This window comes from Canis lupus, chromosome 11 (genome assembly GCF_003254725.2).
Source record: "Canis lupus dingo isolate Sandy chromosome 11, ASM325472v2, whole genome shotgun sequence".
Lineage (NCBI taxonomy): Eukaryota > Metazoa > Chordata > Mammalia > Carnivora > Canidae > Canis > Canis lupus.
In genome coordinates this window covers 21,153,195-21,174,441 of record NC_064253.1, presented here as the reverse complement: position 1 = coordinate 21,174,441, position 21,247 = coordinate 21,153,195, and the positions used below count along the sequence as shown (strand labels likewise).

The following is a 21,247-nucleotide window of genomic DNA, read 5'->3' as shown; positions in this document are numbered from 1 at the left end:
GATGCTGTCCATTAATAATAAAACATCAAACATAATTGGTCTTGGATTACTAGGCAAATTGAAAACTAAATAGTAGGTTTTGTGCCTTGAATATTTCATAACTCCAGAAATTGACATTTATATGTTAAGTAGAATACATTTTGGTTATTTTGTTGCTTTTGGTTTATTCAGGCTCAAAAACATGAAAAGGGAGAAAAGAAGACCTTTTGTACATATGCTTGCCCCATGAGTGCTGTTTGATAGTGGATAAGTAGGGAAGAATTACCAAAAATAAAGTAGGAAGTAGTGTCTTTCTAGTTCTGGTTTGAGTATTGGTATTGTTTTTAAAAGATTTATTTTAGAGAGAGAGAGCACATGTACATGAGTGGGAGGGACTGAGGGAGAAGGGAGAGTCTCTGGCAGACTCCAGGCTGAGTGCAGAGCCCAACAAGGGGCTCAATCTCATAACCTCGATGTCATGACCTGATCTGAAACCAGGAGTCGACTACTTAATCCACTGAGCCACCCAGGCACCCCTCAGGATTGGTATATATATTTTCCAAAAATCTAGTAACTGCTCTCTGTGGTTTCAGGCACATGGCTGCATTCAGAAAACAATAATTTATGGAGAGTAGGGAGTTGCCTTATTTATTTTCAGAAGAACTGGTAGCAGTTGGGAAAGGCCTTTTTATTTTCTTTTAGTCCTGAATGTGATTTTTTTTCCCCCTCCATACTCCTCAATTCCTATGAAGGACTTACACCCTGAAGCTAGAGCCCCGGATATGGAGTGTGAGCTTGAGGTCTGCTGGGGTTGCTCTGGTTCTGTCTCAGGTAGCCCTCTTCAGAGTGCAGAGCAGGTGCCAGTGGTGATGAGAGTTTGACCTTCACATTATATTTACTGCCCACTTGGACTTCTCCTGCCCCAGTCGCTCCAGCTTTGCCAACAGATGTCAAAGACGAAGAAACAGATAGAGGAATGGAAGCCTGTGGATCGTTTGTAAGACAAGAGACACATTTTCTTAAAAAGACAGTCGTAACTTATAACCTTGCCTTTTCATAGGCCAGTGTTAGATGCCATAATTTTTAGCCTGACTTCTCCTTCCTGTGGGCATTTCAGTCTCAAGTGAGGGACATAAAGCATATCTGGAAAGGCAGCCAAAGGAAACTTGGAGTTGATAGGAGTGAATTTGTTTGGTAGCCCTGGCATCAGCACTAGCAATTGTGGGATACCTCCAACCCTTCTTGTTCAAACAAGGCATCCTCCAGAGCTGTTGCCATGGGGCTGGATAGGAGTGGATTCCTCCTTCAGACTCTAATGTCCCTCAGTAGCTCATCATTGCTGACTGGGTCACCTGCTCGACCCCAGTTCAAGGCCAGATTGCATGGGGTGCTGGCCTCCTAAGGAGCTCTGTGTTTTCATCTCCCCAGCCATAATCATGATGCCGTGTGCACCACATGCAATTAAGCACTAAATTGTGTAGTGCTCACAGAAATCAATAACCCCTCCGGTTTCCTTGAGTACGAGTTGTAAATACTGCACAATGAGTTCTAGCTTCCTGGCTGCATTGCTTAGAGGGAGCTACTGAAATCAAGATTGGAATGTTTACAGTGGAAACCTTAAAAAAAAAAAAGAAAAAGGTAGAGCTTATGGCACACACGTCCTAACCTCTGTCCTTGGCCCATTAACATCATGCCCAGCACATGATAGGGAGTTGATTATCTGTTGTAGCTGATCCTTCATTTTTTCATCCATGTAATTCTTTGATTACTTTAAATTGCCCATTTCTTGTCTTCTAGAACTTGTCATGTGATATCATGTGAGTCTGAGGAACCACCTTAAAGGTTATTGAAATTCCATTATCCATTGAGTGCTTGAATTCCTCTACACGAAGGAATAGTTTTGAAAGGAAACTAATGAGCCTTATCATGGAATTTTGAAGCTCACTGTCTTGTAAACTGAGGCACCACCCACAAACAGGGTACCATACATTTAACATAATTCCTCATCAGTGTTTATTGAACACTAATTGTGTGCCCAGCCCCAAATGTCTCTGAAGTGACTGAAGCATGGTTATGCGGTAACTGAACAGAAGTGACACAGCTTCTTCACCCTCATTTGTTCTTGTAAATATAGTGGTGGCTGGCATGTTGGGTGGGTTTTCACATAACAGCTAGCATTTGTAGAGCTGTTACTACGTGTCTGACACTTCTTCAACCCTCACAGCAAGCCTATGGAGTACATATCATCAACTCCATTTTAGAGGTGAATAAACTAAGGCTCGGAAGTACTTGAAACTTCTCTCTGGGGGAACAGAAGTATTGGTGGTAGGGTTTAAACTCTGGTCTATCTAATTCTGGAGTACAAGTCCCACCTACCCACCCTGTGATGTGCTTATATTTTACAATTCTTAATTCTGAACATTTGTCATTTTCTCAACAGACTCAACAAAATGAAACCAGGACACTTATGGCTGCGTCTTGCACTGCTTGGGGCCTCCCTTCCAGCTGCGCTGGGATGGATGGACCCAGGACCCAGCAGAGGCCTGAACGTGGGTGTGGGTGATGCACAAGCAGAGGTATTGTCACATAACACCTGATATGACCCTTAAAACGTGCCGCTTTTCAGTGTCAACATATCTGATTTCTTCTCTACCTTTATATCAGTAAGATTGCAGTGTGAATTAAAAATGTGCCCCCTTTTTGGTAAGAGGCAGAAGGAAACAACATGTGTTGATCTGGACAGGAGATTTATATCATGCTGTAAATAATAGTCTAAAATCTCTGCAATGCTGAAAATGTATTCCAAAACCAAGCTTCAGTTGTATGGTTTGTCTTCCACAACGACCCTCAAGAGAATGGCCTTTTTGTATATTTAATAAAACTCTGAAAATGCAGACTCAATGGTGGAGCACACCCATGTGAATTAATGAAGTCTTTTAATTATAGAATGTGTTTTAAAAGAGCGAGAGAGACTCCTTTTCACGTATACAGATAAAAAGAACCAGGCTGAGGAAGAATTGGCAAGTAAGGGTCCTAAGGGAGACTGTCTTAATGAACAGATAAGAATGATTAATGGCATGTTAGGTATATATAAATGCTTCTAAAGTGCTTGAAAAACTTATTCTCAAACGCCTCCCTGGAGAGTCTCGATACACTGCTAATTGCTTAGTGAACTTGGTCTTAAGTACTGGGGAGGATTCATAAGCTGCACCCTAGCCCTGCTCAGGTGGTAGGCCGGAGGAATATGGGGCTTATGAGGGGAGCAGTTTTTCTGAAGAAAATGCTGTGTGTGTGTGTGTGTGTGTGTGTGTGTGTGTGTGCGTGCATGCATGTGTGTGTGCCAAGCCCTAAGCAACAACTGCATCCTTCCATTAAAGCTGCCTGGGATTTCCTTGATGACGTGGGGCATGCACATTCCTATCTAAGAGCTCCTCAGATCCTTTCAGCTTGCATTGTCCTCCCTGATGCATGCCTGCCTCTTGTCTCTGTTCTCGTTTCCTGCCCTGTATATGAGAGAAGAAAAATTATCTCCAGAAGTCAACATTGCCAGAGAGTGAATAATGACACACAGTGTGGGGAAGGTAGAATTAATGCATTATTTGATCAGAAGTCACGATTTTTTCCTCATTATTACTTAATCATGATGGAATCCCAGACCTACAAACCTTAATCTCAAGGGAGCTTCAGAAGTAGTCAGATGCACATGTTGGCTGAAGTTCGTGTGGCTTCTTTTGTGGTAAGCAGATGATTGAAGAGCATCACTCTCTTTCCCATCGCAGTCCATGCAACTTAATGCTCTTTTGAAAGAGCCTGGAGGCTGACTTGCTAGCCAGCACAGCATTTCCCATGTGGGATGGCTTAATCATTGTGCTCATATCCACACAGAGGGAAACGGATCGCTTAAACCCTACAAATATATTGTTGAATATTTAATAGCAAAGCAAACAGGCAAACACACAGATAAGCTTATTTAGTCTTCTTACTATTGGGGCTCATTGGCCCACTGTTTTAAATTGCTTATTTCAATTAAATGAGTCAAACCAATTAAGATGGGATTTTAGCTGGAGGTAAAAGTGAAGGTAAGTTAATATCAACCGAGGGCATCTTTATCTTCGCTGTTAACATCCAAACACTCTGAAAAAACAGTTACAGCTCATTCTGAGGAAGTAAGGCTTCTTGATGGTTGGTTTTGGGGATGTGGTTTTTCTCCTCCCATTAGGACAGAGCCCAGGAGATGAAAATGTCTCCCAGTTCCAAGCCTTGTGTTGCTTTGGGAAAAGGAAGCGATGCCTCTACAGACTCCCAAATGCAGGAACGGCTGCCCTATCCATCCAGCGCTTGTGGCTGTGGCTTGCGTTTTTGCAAACTGTAATAATTTCTCTCGTGGAGTCTGCTTTTATCAATGTGGAAAGGAGATGATTATAGTATGAGTGGGCCTAGGGTATCGGACAGCCTCAGCAAATGTTCCAGTAGAGGAGAACATGTATATGTACCTGATTTGTTTGCTCGTTTTGACCCCTCTTTATGCATGGCCTCTCTGTGCCCTTCCTTGCTACCATCCTCATGTCTGGGATACTGTCCCTTCTCTCCACATGGCTGACTCCTCTCCTCCATGGCCTAGCTCTTGTTCTTACTGGTTCTCTGGAACCTTCTTTGAGCATACTTTGGTCACCTTTGCTGTCTAGTTCTGAACCAGTCCTTCTTGTTTTTAACAACTATATTTTTATTTGAGCATACAGATTAAGTCTATCTTTTTTTTTCATTTATTTTTATCGAAGTTCGATTTGCCAACATGTAGTATAACACCCAGTGCTCTTCCCATCAAGTGCCTTCCTCAGTGCTCATCCCCCAGTGACCCCAACCCCCTGCCCACCTCCTGTTCTGCAACCCTTTGTTCATTTCCCAGAGTTAGGAGTTTCTCATGGTTTGTCTCTCTCTCTGATTGGATGAAGCCCGTCTTATTTACATTTCTCTTCCTTACAATGTCTAATAATTTTCAGAGCAAAGTAGAGACTCATTGTTTTTCTGAGCAGTGGGTACTCAACACTTAGTACTAGTTGTGAAGTCCCCCTAGTGCTTTCAAAATTGAGACCAGACAGTCATTTCAATGAATGACAGCCCTCCCTGTGCAACCCTTCCTGTCCAGTAAGGACATGAATGGTGCCCCCAGCTGACCTGTGAGCAGCCTGCAGGCAGGCCAGGCTTGAGGCTCACTGACATCCAGGGTAGTCCTTATATGTTAAAGGATCTGGGCAGTTTCTTCTTTGAATTGTAGCTGTTCATATATCCATAACTGATGGTCCAAACTATACCACACTCCTCTAGCCATTTCCTCAGTCTTACTTTCTGGAAGAATCATAATCAACCGAGTTTGTCGAGACTTCGTAAATAAATTAAAAATATATGTATTTTCAGGACCTAGATGGTGAACTGTTTCTGTGTTTTCTTCCAGCTACTTTACACAACATTCATTGACTTGAGATTTTTAAAGTACTGGGAAAGCATTAATAAGATTTGACTTCCCTTTAAAGTTATTACACCAATTACTCGAGTTGTCCTAAGGGTAAATAAGGATTAAATGACCAGTGCATGTGTGTGTTCACGCATTTTTAAAGCAATGATGGCAAATGTAAATTTTGTTAAATTATTGTTTTATGTACAAAGACTGCACTTGAAATAGCTTCAAGGAGTTTATCATTTTACAAATGTGATGAAAAAGAAACGTAGCTGGGTGGAGTGCCTCTCTAATAAGACCTGAGTGGCAGAATGTGGCCTAGAATACTAATGAAATTCTGAATTCTGAGAGCTGCAGCTCACTGAAATTCTAAAATAATTAAAATTGCCCCTTTTCCCCTGTACTCTGGCCAAGACCAATTTGGTACTAAAATCAGTAGTGGTAGAATTTTATATTTGGGGACATCAGGAAAGTGAGAGGGGGGCAGCCTCAAGGATCCACCCCCTCCCAAGGGGTGGACATTTGTGGGAGGGTCCCCCCCCCCACCTTTGGGCCCTGGATGCTGTCTGTGTTCCCACCATTTGCGGGGCTCTGGGGTTGGCTGGTGGCCATTACACCACCATATGCCCCCCTTATGTGTTCTGCTGTAACTTCTTTACATTGCTCTGACCCACAGTTTCTAGTCCTGCACTAAATAACCATAAATATGGAGGCTCCTTTTAAAATTGTTAGCTTCATATGCCTCAGTGCTTACAGACCAGGGAAAGGCTTTGAGGTCAGATACCCTATGTTTTCGATGCACTCTCACAGGCAAGCCTTCGAGGGATACATGTATCTAGGGTATCAATAATCAGGGTGGTTGCCCACCTCCCTAATCCCAGAAGTAGGCCTAAGAAAGCACAGAATGGCCCTTGGTCCTTCCTGCAAGTGTTGGTCCTGATGCTGCTGACTGCACTCAGGGGCGCTCCTGTCTCTGGCTGAGGATGGGCTCTAATGCAGAGAGCCGGAGTGCCCTGGCTCCCTTCTGCATTGGTCGGGTGTTGAGGAAGATGGGGGCTGCGGAGACTGGGCACTAATTTTTTAAAAAATACTTCTTTGCTTTAATCAGTGTCCTTGTTCTTACATTGAGTTTAAGTGTTGATTGAATTTAAGACCGCACTCTTTCTAGTCTCTCTCCTCCCCAACCCCAACCCATGCCCCACTCTTCTGATGGCTGACTGGGAAAGAGTAGCTGATGTGGTGGGCTTTGAGGCCTCTACCATTCACTTCTCCTTACTCTCGCCTCTGAGTCTGTGGGTGTGGGGAAACCACCTTCCTTCTCCCTGTGAACAGATGGGGCCTAGGCTGGCATTTTTTGAACCTCATCTGCAGACCAGTATGCATCTCTTATGGATGTTTCCTTTTTTTCTTTTTTTAAAAGATTTTATTTATTTATTCATGAGACACACACACACGCAGAGGCAGAGACACAGGCAGAGGGAGAAGCAGGCTCCACGCAGGGAGCCTGATGTGGGACTTGATCCCGGGTCTCCAGGATCATGCCCTGGGCTGAAGGCAGGTGCTTAGCCACTGAGCCACCCAGGGATTCCCACTTATGGATGTTTTCTATGGAGCTCCCATTCCTAGACACTCAGGTTCTGGAATATTCAGGCATGACTCTCTAGTGATAATTCTCTGTCAGAGGATGTGGATTTTTAGTTTCTCAGCTTAGGTTGGGAGAACACAACCTCCCATCTGGAGGTACGTGAGTAAATCCATAACATTTTAGGTGAAAGATGGTGGCAAGTACTCCATGTTCCGGGAGGAGTTGGACGAGCCATTTCCCACCTTCAGAGTTAGTGTGGGCTCTGCCCTGTACCAGCCTCTCTTGAACTTCAGTGGGCTTGCAAAGAGTCAGGAGGTCCTGTTAAAATGCTGATGCATAGATCTAGGGTGGGGTCCTGAGATTCTGCATTTCTCATCAGCTCCAGGTCATGCTGACCCTCCTGGTCTCAGGGGACACTGGGCAGAAAAGCCCTAGAAGAATACCACTGGCCACCTCCCAGCCTGCACACATCCAAGAAGGAGATTGCATTTGGTGATGAACCCCAGCTTTTTTTTTTTTTTTTTTTTTTTTTTGTCTGTATGATGAGGCTGACTGTCAGCAGCAAAAGAAGAGGCATGTACAGGCTGCAGACCTGCTGGGAAATAGCTGCACACTAGATGGGGCAGGCATGTGGGCAAGGGGAGGGGAGCGGCAAAGTGAAGTAGCCTGGGTTTGAGAGTCTTTTTCACCTATTCTGAAGTGAACAAGTGCACAGGTAAACTTCCCTCTGTGTGCAGGGCTCCTCACTGGCTTGTGTGCCAGTGATTTAAATCCTGAGGGTCAGCCCACACTCCCATACTCCCACCCCGTACTGTCCCCCATGCTGGTGTCCTGCCCAGTTCCTGTCCCCAGGGCCCAGCTAGGCTTTTCTGGGGATGCACTTGCCAAGTTGGTGTGGTGTTAGAGGGTTTTTATTTTTATTCTCGGACAGGAGAAGTCAGTGTCTTTGTCTTTGTGCTGCTCGAGGCAAGCCTCCTACCCTGTACTAAGTTGGTACACTGCATGCCCCTTTCATATTTTGACATCATAGTTAATAGAGTTTTAATTGGCTCTGAAAAGTTCTATGACCCAGGAAAATGAACATTTATGAGTTCACAGAACACCATTATTCTTCTTCCTCTTAATTTAGCATTTACTCATCTACTTTTTTTATGCCTCTGCTGCTAAATAATCTATACTTCTGTAGGAAACTTTCCGCCCTTGTAATCAGGACATCAGGCCATGCATTGTAAATGGGGCTCTGATTTCCATTTTTCGGGGAGTTGGCAGCATCAAACCTGCCAGGCCCCAATCATCTGCTTGATTTATTCTCTATGACTCGTGGGTTATCTCTCTTGTTTACCATTTCGAGAGAAGTAGCTGCCATGATGTTGTCAGACAGACTCTAAGTTGCCCCATGTGAATGGAATCTACTCTTTGGTCCCGCCAAGCCAGGGCCATTGTCCTTCTGCTTCTACCACTGTGGTTTTTGCTACGAGTCCCCTGGGCTTTGTCTTGTCTGTAGCCGCTGGAGAGATGGAGGGCACTGGTCCCAGCAATGGAGGGGATAGGATGACATGGGCCCTGTACTCTAAGCAAGTAGCACCTGAGAAGACTGCAGTGAGACCCAGGTCTGCTGGTGTTGGGAGGAGAGGAAGCATGCCTCTCTGGCCAGGAAGCCATCTGTCCATACTGCCTTTCTCTCTCCCTTGACGGGTGGCGACGTGTATTTGCTTTTTTGGCCTTAGGTCTTCCCTTGAGTCAGGAGACCTGGACCTATTTAATACTTGGTCTAGGTGGAGCCCCTGGCTGACCCTGGAGATTGGCAGCCTCATGCTGTGCTGGAGTGTTGCAAGGAGTATCATAAAATTCAGAAAATAAAATTAACTTCACTTTAGTTTAATTTTACAGTCTGCTTCCCTGACAACACTTCTGGGCTTAGTAGGGAGTTGTGATGCAGAATCCAGCTGTGAATGGACCCCTGCAGGGTGGAGAGGGGAATAGAATTCTGGTGGGGGCATGGAGGAGAGGGGCAGCTAGTGGTTTATTTGGGCCTTCATCCTTTTCTCCCAAGGATGGCATCATACTGTCATGTTTTGGAGGAAGCAGCCCCCAAGGGGAAGATCTGTGTTACAGTGAGGTCAGGCAGTGGGGATGGAAGGGGAAGGTAGAGGCAGAGGGCTCTGAAGTACGTTTGTTGGGTCACTAAGTGAGTAGAAGTGCACAGCTCTGGCACTCAAGCTGGGGATGACATCTGCTTTCTCCCAAATGCTAGTGATCCACTTGTTTTATGGGATGGCCACCTCTCTGCAGTCCAAAGTAAAGCCTATTAGTCCTCTTATCCACTTCCAAGACTTGAAAGATGACCCACTGGGGAGAACCAAGCAGAGTTCTGTAAGCACTGTGGACACCTTCTAACTCAGAAGTGCGGTCTGCCCAAGGCTGCTAATTTCTGGGTGAGAGCACACAGAAACTTGTTTTGGCTCTGCGTTCCAGGTCCAGCCTGGCACAGATTAGCTCTGTGGATTTGCATTCCTTGTCCTCTCCAGCCTCAGTTTGCTCATGTGGAAAGTGAGAGGGTAGCCAGGATGCCAGCTCAGATCCCTTTCGGGTTGTCCACACATCTTAATTCTAGGACTACTGACTGGGCCCTTTTAGTCCATATGATGAACATTTTAAGTGTTACTTATTTATTCTTGTACAGCTATATAGCACGTGTTAAATCTGAAGATTTGACCCATCCCTGTGGTGTCAAAAGTCACCTTGTGTGTTCCCTCCTGCAAAGGGATAGATAGCAGTAAAGAATTCTCAGTCACTTGACCAGAGGGTGTCCACTTGGGGTCTTTTTAGACACCACAGCTCTCCCATCCCTCTGTACACATCTGACTTCAAAGAAAGCTTTGCTGCAGTGTATACTGATGGCAAAGACTCTGGTGCTCTGCAGGTGTCACCAAGAGGAGGAGACAGTCCTGGAATACTGAGCTGGAGGGGAGCTTGGATGGACTCTCTTCTTCATTGTGTGAATATCTGCTGAATTCTGGGAATTGCACCTAGAGAAGTGGCCCCAAGACTTCCTGATCTCACAGAACAGAAAAATGAAATTCTATTTTTAAAGCTAAAGCTACTACCTAGAATTCCCTTTACCTCCTTATTTATGCTTTTATTTATACTTTTTTATTGATAAAAGGAATGAAAGGCCATACTCACAGAAGCAAGAACAATGAATCCCATAGGAGCCTTCCACTGGCACCTTCTGCATTTGCCTGTGTAGGTGTGTTGTGTCTGAAGACCTGTCACAGTGCAGTTGCGGATCACGTAAAGGTTTATCTAAAGATTATTGCAAATTGAGGTCCATAGAAGCATATGCTTGTGTGGCCTGGAACTTCCTGGTGAGCTGGAGCCCAAGCCACGCCGAGATACTAGGTTCCCAGATGGAGGTCCAGTGTTGCTCTCTGTGGTATCTGTGTGAATTTCATGGCTGGAAAGACATAGCTCCAAGATACGGAAGATGAGTACTCAACCCAGAAAGAGGCCCTTGTGCCCTGTGCATGGAGTGGGGGAGAGGGCCCACCTGCATCTAGGTGTTCAGTATCACATCCAGGTACTACTCTATGTTCAAGTGACAGGTGTGTCTGAGTCGTAAAGGAAAAGTAGGGTACAGGGTCTCTTGTTCCTGGTTTTTAAAGTTCCTTTGCCATCTCTTTAATGGACTTGGCTCGTGAAAAATGGCACAGCACTGTTATTTGGTTGATGGTATCTTCCTTCTAATAAAAGGCAGTATTATTTTATTCATACTAGAGATGGATTAGAGAATGGAGGATGAGTGGCCTGTGGGATTCAGATATTCCCTGAATCAAAGGATGTGTTTCACCTCAACTACACATAGAGGAGGGATGAGGATAAGCTGGTACCGATGGGAGGCTGGTGTTGGCCAAAAGGGAATCACCTTAGAGACCAATGGCTTCCCTCCATCTGTAAGAAGTGTTTTTTTTTTTTTTTAAGATTTTATTATTTATTCATGAGTAACACACAGAGAGAGGCAGAGACATAGGCAGAGGGAAAAGCAGGCTCCCTGTGGGGAACCTGATGCGAGACTCGATCCCAGGACCCTGGGATCACAACCTGAATTGAAGGCAGACACTCAACTACTGAGCCACACAGGTGCCCTGTAAGAAAATCTAAGAAGGTATCTGTGTAATTGCTTGATGGTTCATCTGGAGACTGAGTCCTTGATTTTCCCCTCTCCTGACTGTTTTAAGAGGGTGTTGAGTTCAAGGTGAAATCTTTCTGGAGGTATTAGCTAAAAACAAACAAACAAAACCTGTAAAGTTTGAGTTTTTAGTTATTCTGGATCTGCACTCAGTGAGTGTGTGTTTTCAGAGTTGAGAAGGGAAGCAGATCCCCCTGTTTCTCACAGAAGTCCTTTCCAGAGAACACCACTGATCACCAGTGAGCCACTCATGGAGTACGTAGTGGCTTAAGAAACCACTTATCCTGGCCACCTACTCATCCATGAGGGTATTGGCAGCCTGGCCCAGCAACAGAAGTGAGAGCTGCCAACCTGACAAGGGCCTGAGCTTTTGAAGCACAGCTTGCTTTTCTGATAATACCTCTCTCCTTGCTCAGGCTGAGTCCTGCTCTGCAATCTTGGTGGCTTGGCTGGCAGTGGGGCAGTTCCTGCTGCAGGTAGCCCTCTGTGGTCTCAGGAAAAATGGCTGCTGTCCTCCCTGCCTTGTTCTGTTCCACCAAACTCTGTATGTTCAACCTTTCCCCTTTCTCCTCCAGGATAGTTATTGTTTTAAAACCCAATAGTTGGTTTTTCCTGGTGAGGCCGAATCACTTGCTTGAATTGCTGCCTGTGTGCTCTGCTCCTAAAGTATCTCTAGTCCTAACTTTGCCTCAGGGGCCCCTCAAGTCAGAGGGCCCAGTGGTTCCAATCTGCTTTTTCTCAGCTAGGTAGCTGAGGAAAGTCACTTACTCTCTCTGACCTTCAGGTTAGCAGTAAGTAAAATGCAGGTGATAATAGAGCTGGTTTCAGAGTTGCCATGACTAAGGTGGTACATGTACTACCTGGCACAGAACTTGGCAGTCACAGCTGTGGTTTTGTGTCCCACTAAGTATCCATCAGGAAGACTGTACACCTCTTCCTCGCCATGGCCTGGCATGTTGGTCTTAGCCGCAGTAACTGCCACTCAGTGTTCAGACCCTCGCGGGTCCTCTTTCTGGTGGAATGGCAGGTCCCCTTGGGTCTGGACCCCCTAGAATCCCTGAGGGGGAATCCCACGGCAGCCTGGGACTCAGTAGCATGTTCAGATATTTTAAGGGACTTAAATGAGTTACTGGTATCTTAATCAGTTTGGCATCATGTAGGGATTTGGACCAGGTGACTTGACTTTCTAGGACTCCTTACAGAAGCAGCCCCAGGAAAGACCTGATTGTCTTCAGTTTCCACTTAGATTAGAATCTTGTCACAATTTCCAACATCCTCATTGAATTAGCAGAGGCTTAAGAGAGTTCTATGGGCTCTGAGTGTGGGAGGGCATGAAATGCCTGACTCATGGCTGTCCCCTCCCTACAGTGGTTGTTGACGCCTGCCTGGCTGTCCCTTCTGCCAAGAAGCCAGCATCAATGTGGCAGGCACATCAGAGAGATGTGCCCCAAATGGAACCCAGAGAGTGAAATATGAACTCCAACAAATGCAGGATATTCTGTTTGTGCTTAGAATTTTGAGGGTCAGCAGAAATAGCCCGGGGCTCCAGGGAGGGTAGCTGCCAAATGTCCCTACAAAGACAGGAAAGGATTGAGGGCAGTGGGAACAAAATTCTCTTCGGAGATGTCATGAAATAGGTGTAAAATTCTAGATGGCTTTTCTTGACACTAGTCTTAGGACAGTTGAAATAAAAACTTGTTGAAGCTGTTTTCTCATTCATATCTTGCTCTCTAAATAAAGAAAACAGTTCTTTCCTATTTATTTCTAGCCTTGCATTTAAAACATGCTTAGATACTTCCTCTTTAGTAAAGACCTCAGGTCTCCATGGTTCTGCTGATGCCACATTTTGTGTGTCCAGTGCAGTGAAATAGGCTTTGATGTGAGCACACTGGGAGATGTCAAATGGGAGAGGCCTGCCAGGCAGATGTTCTAATTGGAGTGCTTCTAGAATATGCCCCACTGTTCCTCCTCCTCCATTCCCTTCTGTTTGGTTGTTACATATGCTGTTGTTTTCCCTCCAGCATTTGGCTGTGAAGACGGGATTCTCTGCCTCATGCTTGGGTGTTCACCCTCTGGCAGTATAGTTTAGGAATATGTCTTTGTGCCCCATAACAGAACTTCCCACCTGACCTTCTCAGGATGCTGTGTGGCTACCCATTATGGGTCTCTGTGTCCTGGGCCATCTGGGTCACCCAGGGCATTTGGTGGTCTTAAATCTAGGAATCAGATATCCACTGAGCAGCCAGCTATGGTCAGGTGTTTGAGGAGAAATGGGATCTGTGTCTGTTGGGACTATCCAGGCGTGGGGTGGGCCTGGAATTGGGAGGGGGATGGAGCAGTTGACTATTGCTGAACAGAATCTGTGTCAGCAGGAATTAAATACTTCTGTCACTTGTTGATCTTATATTACCTGTGTATAGTGATTAAGTTAATTTTTCAACTATAGCCTAAAGGAAAATAGGTAGATTAAGTAATAAAGGGGAACATAGCTCCTGCCTTCCCTGATCCCATTCCTTCATCCCTGAATCCAGCCAGAGCAGGATGCTTGTTCTTGTCCACACACCCTTCACTTGAGGGGATGTGACTGATGGCAGGTCAAGTGTCACAGGTTGGTCCTGGCCCATGACTTGATGCTCCTGAGCCCTCAGAGGGTGGGCTGGAGGGTCAGAGTGTCCTCCCTGTAGATTGGACATAGCATTGACTGCAGTAGCCCCATGGTGTCCAGGCTCAGAATTTCAACCAGAGCACCCCCAGCCCTACAAGCATCCAGAACGTGTTCACCAGAACAGGGCTCCTCTGTACCCTTTCATTCCTAAGGTGGTCCTGCCTGATGTGACCGTGTCCTTCTTGTTGGCTCAGGGCTTCCTGGATCCCACCTGGAAGATGAGGTGGCGTCATTGAGCTCCTGGCACTGCAGGGTGTGGCATTACCACCCAGAGCCTGAACAGTTACACTGGAAGACTTCACTCTTGCATTAGAGCCCCACGTTGACCTGTCCATCCTTGTTGCACCAATTGGTTTGGTAATTTTTGGTAATGGCAACACTTCTGTGGCCATGCTGACTAGCACAAAATTATCTGTGACTCATTTTACATTCTAGATGAATATGTATAATAAAATTTAAACTTAATCTCATTCAAAGTGACTGTTCTTATGTTACAAGAAAAGATGGTCATGAGCTACATTCTACAGGAAATTCCTATATGTGTGGGCCGATGTCTCACTGTGGGCTTATGAGAAAGGGGAAAGAATAATCAGAGAGAGTACTTGAAGAACTCACCTGTATACTCACAGTATGCTGAGCAATGAATACAGAACAAATCATGTTCAGTTAGCAGTGTGGGCCAAACTGTGGGTGACATGAGAGTTTAAAGTGGAGAGGCACTGGGAGGAGATGGGGTTGGGAAGGACCTCATGGAGCCAGAGAGCTTTGGAGAGGACTGTGGAGATGTGTGTGGGTAGAGTACTTAAGTATGTTAGGAGGAGGAATCCTTGAGTATAGATGGGGATTAGAATAGGACCCTATCTGGGTGGAAAGGGAGAGAGAAGAGATGCGAGGGTAGATATCCAGGCATCTTCTCCGAGTGATTGATTAGGGACTCTTGGATGGCCAGGAGCAGAATCACCTTCCAAAGTGCGTATATCTAAGTAAGGGTTATCCTGGGGCCCCAGAAAAGTCCTGAAGCCTGCTGCAGGCTGCCTGTCATCTTGCTACTGCCAGCCACAACTTCTCCCACTTCTGTTTTTCTCTTCCTTACCTGTTTTTTCTGGGGGCTGGCCTTCCCATGGATCTACAGATCCCTTCCTACAGCCCTCACCCTGGAACCTTAGCCCTATAGTCCTGGCCCTGCTACCACTCAAACCTACAGCTTCAGCGCCCTGGACCACTTAGCCCAGGTCTAGTCTCTGAGAACCTAATTGGCTCCACTTGGCGAAGCCAGGGGACAAGTCCCTACCTGTAGGGTGACATTTGGAGGTTCTGAACAAGGGTGCGGGCACTGGCCTGGGAGGCTCTAGTAAAGGAGGGAGAAGGCAGGTTAAAGTGGGGAGAGAGGTGGTGAGGCTGAGGAGCCTGCCTCCATCCTCTCAGCACTCTGAGCAACAGGAGCTGAGATTTTTAGAAGTGTAGGCAATTTATGAGGTTGAGCTTTCCAATCTTGATAGCTGGAAGGGAGGTAAGAGGACCACATGGTCTTAATTCTTTGTTCTTGTGCTTTCTTCCCCATATTTTCTTCTGACTCATTGGTGCCCTCCCTCCCCACCCACCACCACACCAACCTGGCCTGTGTGCACGAGGCAGCTCTGAAGCTCAGCCTACGCACCCCTGGTTTATCCCAGCAGACATGCTATCAAGAATGCTTGACCTCCTCCAAGGGTTGACTCACATCTCACCAGGCACCACCTGACCCTCCTCTCCCTCCTGGGGCCTGTGCTTCTAACACCCAGGGTCTGTATCCACACCCTGTCACCAAGTTGACTGAATGAGAGTAGGCTTTGTGGCTCGGATGTGGCCCTGTGACTCCAGAGTCACATCACTTGTGGCTACAGGGAACTGCTTAGTACAGTTGCTTTGAGGTTTATTTGGAATTGTTTTTGGGAAGAAAGGGCTCTATGCGGGGAGAGTCCTGGCTTTTCCAGATGTCTCTTCTAAGAGAATCTGCTGCCCTATGGAATCTAGTAAACAACATCACAATTGAGCTGTTGTAGAATAATTAGGCCAGTCATCATGGAAGACAAGATCTGATAAATGATCTCCCAGTTGTGGGGCTAGGCTTTGCTCCCAGCCAGGTGCAAAGTTTGTTGCATTAGGAACCTTTTTTTTTTTTTTTCCCCAATGATGTCTGTTTCTGCGTAACCAAGAATTATGGAGTGTTAGGGAACCAGAGATAAGTCACGGATGGGGATGACAGGGAAAGGTGGCCTCTGGGAGTCTGAATGACCCTTCTCAACCCCTTCTTACAGGAATAAGGAGATTCTTGGTAGGAATTCTGACTCCTGATACACAATTCTCTGAATTCCATAGCTTTTAATGATGATAACATTAATAAATGGCTACCATTTTGTCAAAGCTTTAAGTGGATTACTTCATTGACTTCTTAAAGAGATTCTGTGAGGTACTATTAACTTACTTTAAAGATCTGGAAACTGAAGCTTCAGGATGGTAGGTGAGCTATTTGAAGTCTCTCCAATATTACATGGTGGAGCTGGGACTTGCACCTGGCATTCTGACTGTCCCACTTACACTCTTAACCACAGCTCTGGGCTGTTACCACCCCCCCTTTACACATATTTTTGAGGCTAAGAAAAGGACTTTTGATGACACTGAGCTTTGAAAGCCGAAGCAGGCCCTATCACATCAGATAATGCATCCCCACCTCCCAGAGGACAGCAGAGCTTGAGGTAGCCTCCGGGGACTGGGCTGTGGGCAGTTTCTTGATGTACCCTGTGGGGAGTAGCAGAGCATGTCCTGCCTCTCTGCTCACCCCTGTCTCCCCAACACGTACACCTTTTTCTTACCTACTCCTACTGTGGGAAAGGGCCTACAGGAAAGCCGTTGACGCTTGCAGAATGACCATATCTTTGACTATTACCTTCCAGTTCTACAAGGGGGTCTGGTGGGACTTTTTAGCCATTGCCCTTTGTAGCCATATGTGCACACATAGTGTGTATCCCTGGGGATCTGCCCTCATGTGTGACAGGGCCTGACCCGGCCCATTACTGTGCTCATGCATATGGGGCAGTGGGTGTCTGGGCTCTGGGTGGAGACATAAGCGTGGTGATGTGTGGTGGTCTCTCTTTCTGCTTCTGAGAATTGGCCTTGGGAAGTTGCTAAGGGTTGATGAAAGCAGTCTCCCTTCCGAAAGCTGGGCTCTGGAACCTAAGCGAGGAGGCAAGATTCTCCGCTGTGGTGACCAAAGTGGTGACTGTTAGATAAAGGTTGCCCAGTGGGAAAATGTTGGTGTTGCCCAGTCTTCCACCAATGCTGGGAGAGAGCAACAGGGATCAGCACTGGGTTCAGCCAGAGGCAAGCCCCATACCTGCTGTGGAGGGGCTGTCATGGAAGGAGGGCCTGTCATTCTCAGAGGTGGGAGTGGTAGGGTAGCCCCAGGCACCTAAGGCATGAAGCTTGGTCACGCTGTGGTAGTGGGTGATGATTCTTCACAGGTATGCCTACCTCATCTAGATGGGCATATATACCCCAGGAGGTTACACCCCTGCCCCATGGGATGGCCATAGCTGACAAGTGGTCAGGGCTACCTGTGAATGACGAGGGAGGGTCAGCTCTGTAGGCAATGCATGTTATATGAAGGATGTTAAGGGGAAGGAATCCTGGGATTTAATTGTGTTGGAGCCACTGGGCAGCCAGGAGGCTGAGAGAAAGACAGGCAGGACAGCCTGGGGGGCGGGGTGTAAGAAGAGGTGTGAGGTGGCTGGTGATGGGAGCTGATGATTTACAGTTGACACTACCAACCACTGGAGCCTTCCTACCATCCTGTCCATTGTCCTCATTGCCAACCTGCCTCGGCGAACTCCCAGCCCCTCCCCAACTCCAGACGCTCTAAGACATTGCCGAGCATTCTGGGCACCATATTCAGTGCCAGGGCACAGTGATACCTGACATTCCCAAGATGCTGTCTGTGGGTGGACCCTGAGAGCTACAGCAGCCACCTGATCTGAGTGCTCTTGGCTCCCCTCCTCTCTCACTTCTTACCACCATCTCCTAGCCACTGTGCTGAGTCTCCTCTTGAAGCAAAAGAAACTGAAGCTATCAGGTATAGCACCTGATAGCCCTATACCCCTTGTGCAAAACCAGCTTATGCGCTCTAGACCAGCCAAGCCATTCTCCCCCTCTTTGGCGAGGCCTCTCCATTTTGGGTGCTGAGCTGCCCTCCCCCTGCCCCATACCCAGGTGCTGCTGAGACCTGTATGGTGAGGTGGCATCACTCCCTTTGGAGACAGAATGCAACCTGCCTGAGCCATCTCTCTGGCTTTTGGAAATCTTGCTGAGAAAGGGAAACTGGCACCACTGTGTCCAGCTCGTGTGCAAGTGTCACCATCTCCCCGGGGGAGAGCTCTGTGAGCACCTGGGTAAGCCATGCTGGTCCATCAGAGTATCACCTGCTGAGTGTCACCATAAGTAGCAGTGACATGGGAAGTGTGAGCCTAACGTGGGGGAGAGAGTTTGTAAGGGATTTAGTTTGCCCAGTAGTTCCCATATATGTCCTCATATTGGAATCATCTGTATAGTTTCCAAAAAATCCTGATGGCTGGGTCCCAGCCCCAGAGACTGTCAATTTAATTGGTCTGGGATATAGCCTGAGTTCTGGATTGTGTACTTATCCCTATTTGGGAGCCCCTGGGCTTGCCTGTGGAAGAAATGCAGACAGAACAACTACTTCTCCCCTCACTGTCCTTCCGGGCACCTGTTCTTCAGGGAGAGAGAGGATTCAGGCTTGTGGAGACAGATCTTTCACATGCCTTTGCCCTAAGCCTGAGCCTCTTCTGGGAGGTGTAAGTGTCACAGGCTGGCCTGGCTCCTGACCTGGTAGATATAGGTCAGGCATTTCTCCAGCCGAGGATTGATGTTCAGTGTCATTGGATCACCCCTGTTCTGTTCTCACCAGTGTCTCGTGGGAACTGCCCTGAATCTCATCTTACAGCTGAGCAAACTAAAGCTCATGGAGCTGCCCAACTAAGGAGCAGGGGAAGGATGTGGGAAAAACACTGTTGTTTCTCCCTGGAACTCTCAGACAGGCTAGTTACCAGGCGAACAGCAATCCAGCTATGCTGACCATGGGCACCTTTCTTTCTTTCTTTTTGACTCTGTTATAAAAGAAAATTGAAAAAGAGCCTTATTGTGCCTTAAAGGCTTTTTAATTATATATAACTCACTTAATTTAAACTACTCTAAGTTCCATTTTTAATACAAGTTTTATAGTGGTACAATGAAAGTGCCTTCTAATCAAAGTGTGTTTGGAGATTTATCTCCCTGTTCAAAAGCAGATACCCCTGGGAGCCCCAGCCAATTATTTATTCAGACAGCAATCAAAAATCAGCAAGTACTGAGTGGAGGGCATGGTGGTGGAAGCTCGTGGGAGTGAGGAGGCATCAGAGAGGTTCCTCCTGGGGGTTCCGAGGGTTGACGGAGCCAGGTCAGCACATGCAAGCTGTCTTTGTGATGCTCACTGCCGTTTCTGGGACAAATGCTTCCACTTCTCCCTGCTGCTACCTCAGCTGTGGAGGCGGGAGGTGATGCAGAGTGGGACTGGCTTCTTGGTCAGAAGGGAGGATGGAACAGTCCTGCTCTGAAGGGACTCGTTTCGACTGTAGTCACAGCCCCCTATGGGCTCTGACTGCCCATCTAAAGTCGCAAGCCCTTTCACCTTCTTCATTCTGTGCCTGCCCCTCGCCTATGTCGTTTGTGACGCTGGTGCTTCTTACCCTGACGTGTTCTGTAAATTTCACTTGCTTGTTGTCTGTCTCTGCACATTAATAAGTTTCATGGGGACAGAGACTGGAGACTGTGGCTCTCCGGGCACTGCTATATCCCCAGGACAGTTATTTATTTATATTTATTGAATGAATGAACACATGAAGGAATGAAGGAGTGAATAAATGTCAGGAGACCAACAGAAACATTGCCAAGAGCCCTGGGTGAGGGGAGCTGAGTGTTTTGGGGGGACTCACGGTGGTGGGAATAGCAGGATAAGGCCTCCCTCAGAGGCTGGGAATGAGGAAGGAGAGGTGAAGAGAAAGTAGAAGGTGATGCCCAGGAGGCTGGAGGGGGCCCCTGGCCAGGCAGGAGGGTGGGAGGAGCGGGAACTGTTTCTGGGCAGAAGGAGAGATTCTGAGATGGAGGAGGCTTTGCTGTCCTTTCAAGGGTGAGAACTTTGCCCATCCTTACACATCTGCCACTTTAGGGATGTTCAACCCGATTCCCATCAGGCTCCATCCAAGCTGGCCTGTAGGCCCCCATTGCCCACTTGTCCCCCCACCTCCTACCCCAGGTCACTCACCCCCAGCCCTACTGTGGCTTTGGAACTTTTTGCACCTTTATGTCAGATCATATCTGTGACACCCCTACCGCCATGCTCCTTGTTAAGAAAGATGAATGAAACAGGGACCCAAGGATGGTGCTGGGGTGGGGCTAGGGTAGCCTTTTTTATCTTTTTATTTTCTAGACATAGGTTATTTGTTTGTTTGTTTTTAAAGATTTTATTTATTTATGAGAGACACACGGAGAGAGAGGCAGAGACACAGGCAGAGGAAGAAGGTTCCATGCAGGGAGCCCGACGTGGGACTTGATCCCAGGACCCCAGGACCCCAGGACAATGCCCTGGGCAGAAGGCAGGCGCTAAACCACTGAGCCACCTAGGGATCCCCTGTTTGTTTGTTTTTAATAGTTTTCAGAGTGCAGGTCTTTCACCTCCTTGGTTAAGTTTATTCCCAGATATTTTATTATCTTTGGTGCAGTTATATAGGGGATTCTTCATTTCACTCCGATTCTTCATTACTAATGTATAGAAATGCAGCAGATTTCTGTACATTGATTTTGTGTCCTGTGGCCCTACTGAATTCGTTTACTAGTTCTAATAGTATCTTGGTGGGCTCTTTAGGGTTTTCTATATATAGTATCATGTCTTCTGCAAATACTGAAAGTTTTACTTCTTCCTTACCAGTTTGGACTCCTTTTATTTCTTTTTCTTGTCTGATTGCTGTGACTAGGACTTGAGTACTGTGCTGAATAAAAATGGTGAGAGTGGATATCCTTGTCTCATTACTGATCTTAGAGAGAAGCTCTCAGCTTTTCACCATTGAGTATGATGTTGGCTTGTATGATGTGGGTTTGTCATATATTATCATATATTTATTTATAACTCAGCCTTTATTATGCTGAGTTATGTTCCCTCTTAACCTACTTTGTTGAGGGTTTTTATCATGATGGATGTCATAGTTTGTCAAATGCTTTTTCTGCATCTGTTGAAATGATCCTATGATTTTTATCCTTTCTCTTATTGATGTGATGTACCATGTTGAT

At 46.5% G+C, this 21,247-nt stretch overlaps 1 protein-coding gene across 6 annotated transcripts in view; it reads left to right on the top strand.

The window, feature by feature from the left end:
• The window catches only part of FSTL4 (follistatin like 4), a 398,360-nt gene that overhangs the window by 5,893 nt on the left and 371,220 nt on the right, over positions 1-21,247 (top strand). For all 6 annotated transcript variants that reach the window (XM_025432162.3, XM_025432161.3, XM_049091764.1 and 3 more), the window contains one exon: positions 2,420-2,555. In XM_025432162.3, coding sequence (XP_025287947.1) covers positions 2,430-2,555 — 126 coding nt within the window. In that variant the 5' untranslated portion in view covers positions 2,420-2,429. The remainder of the gene's footprint in view (positions 1-2,419; positions 2,556-21,247) is intronic.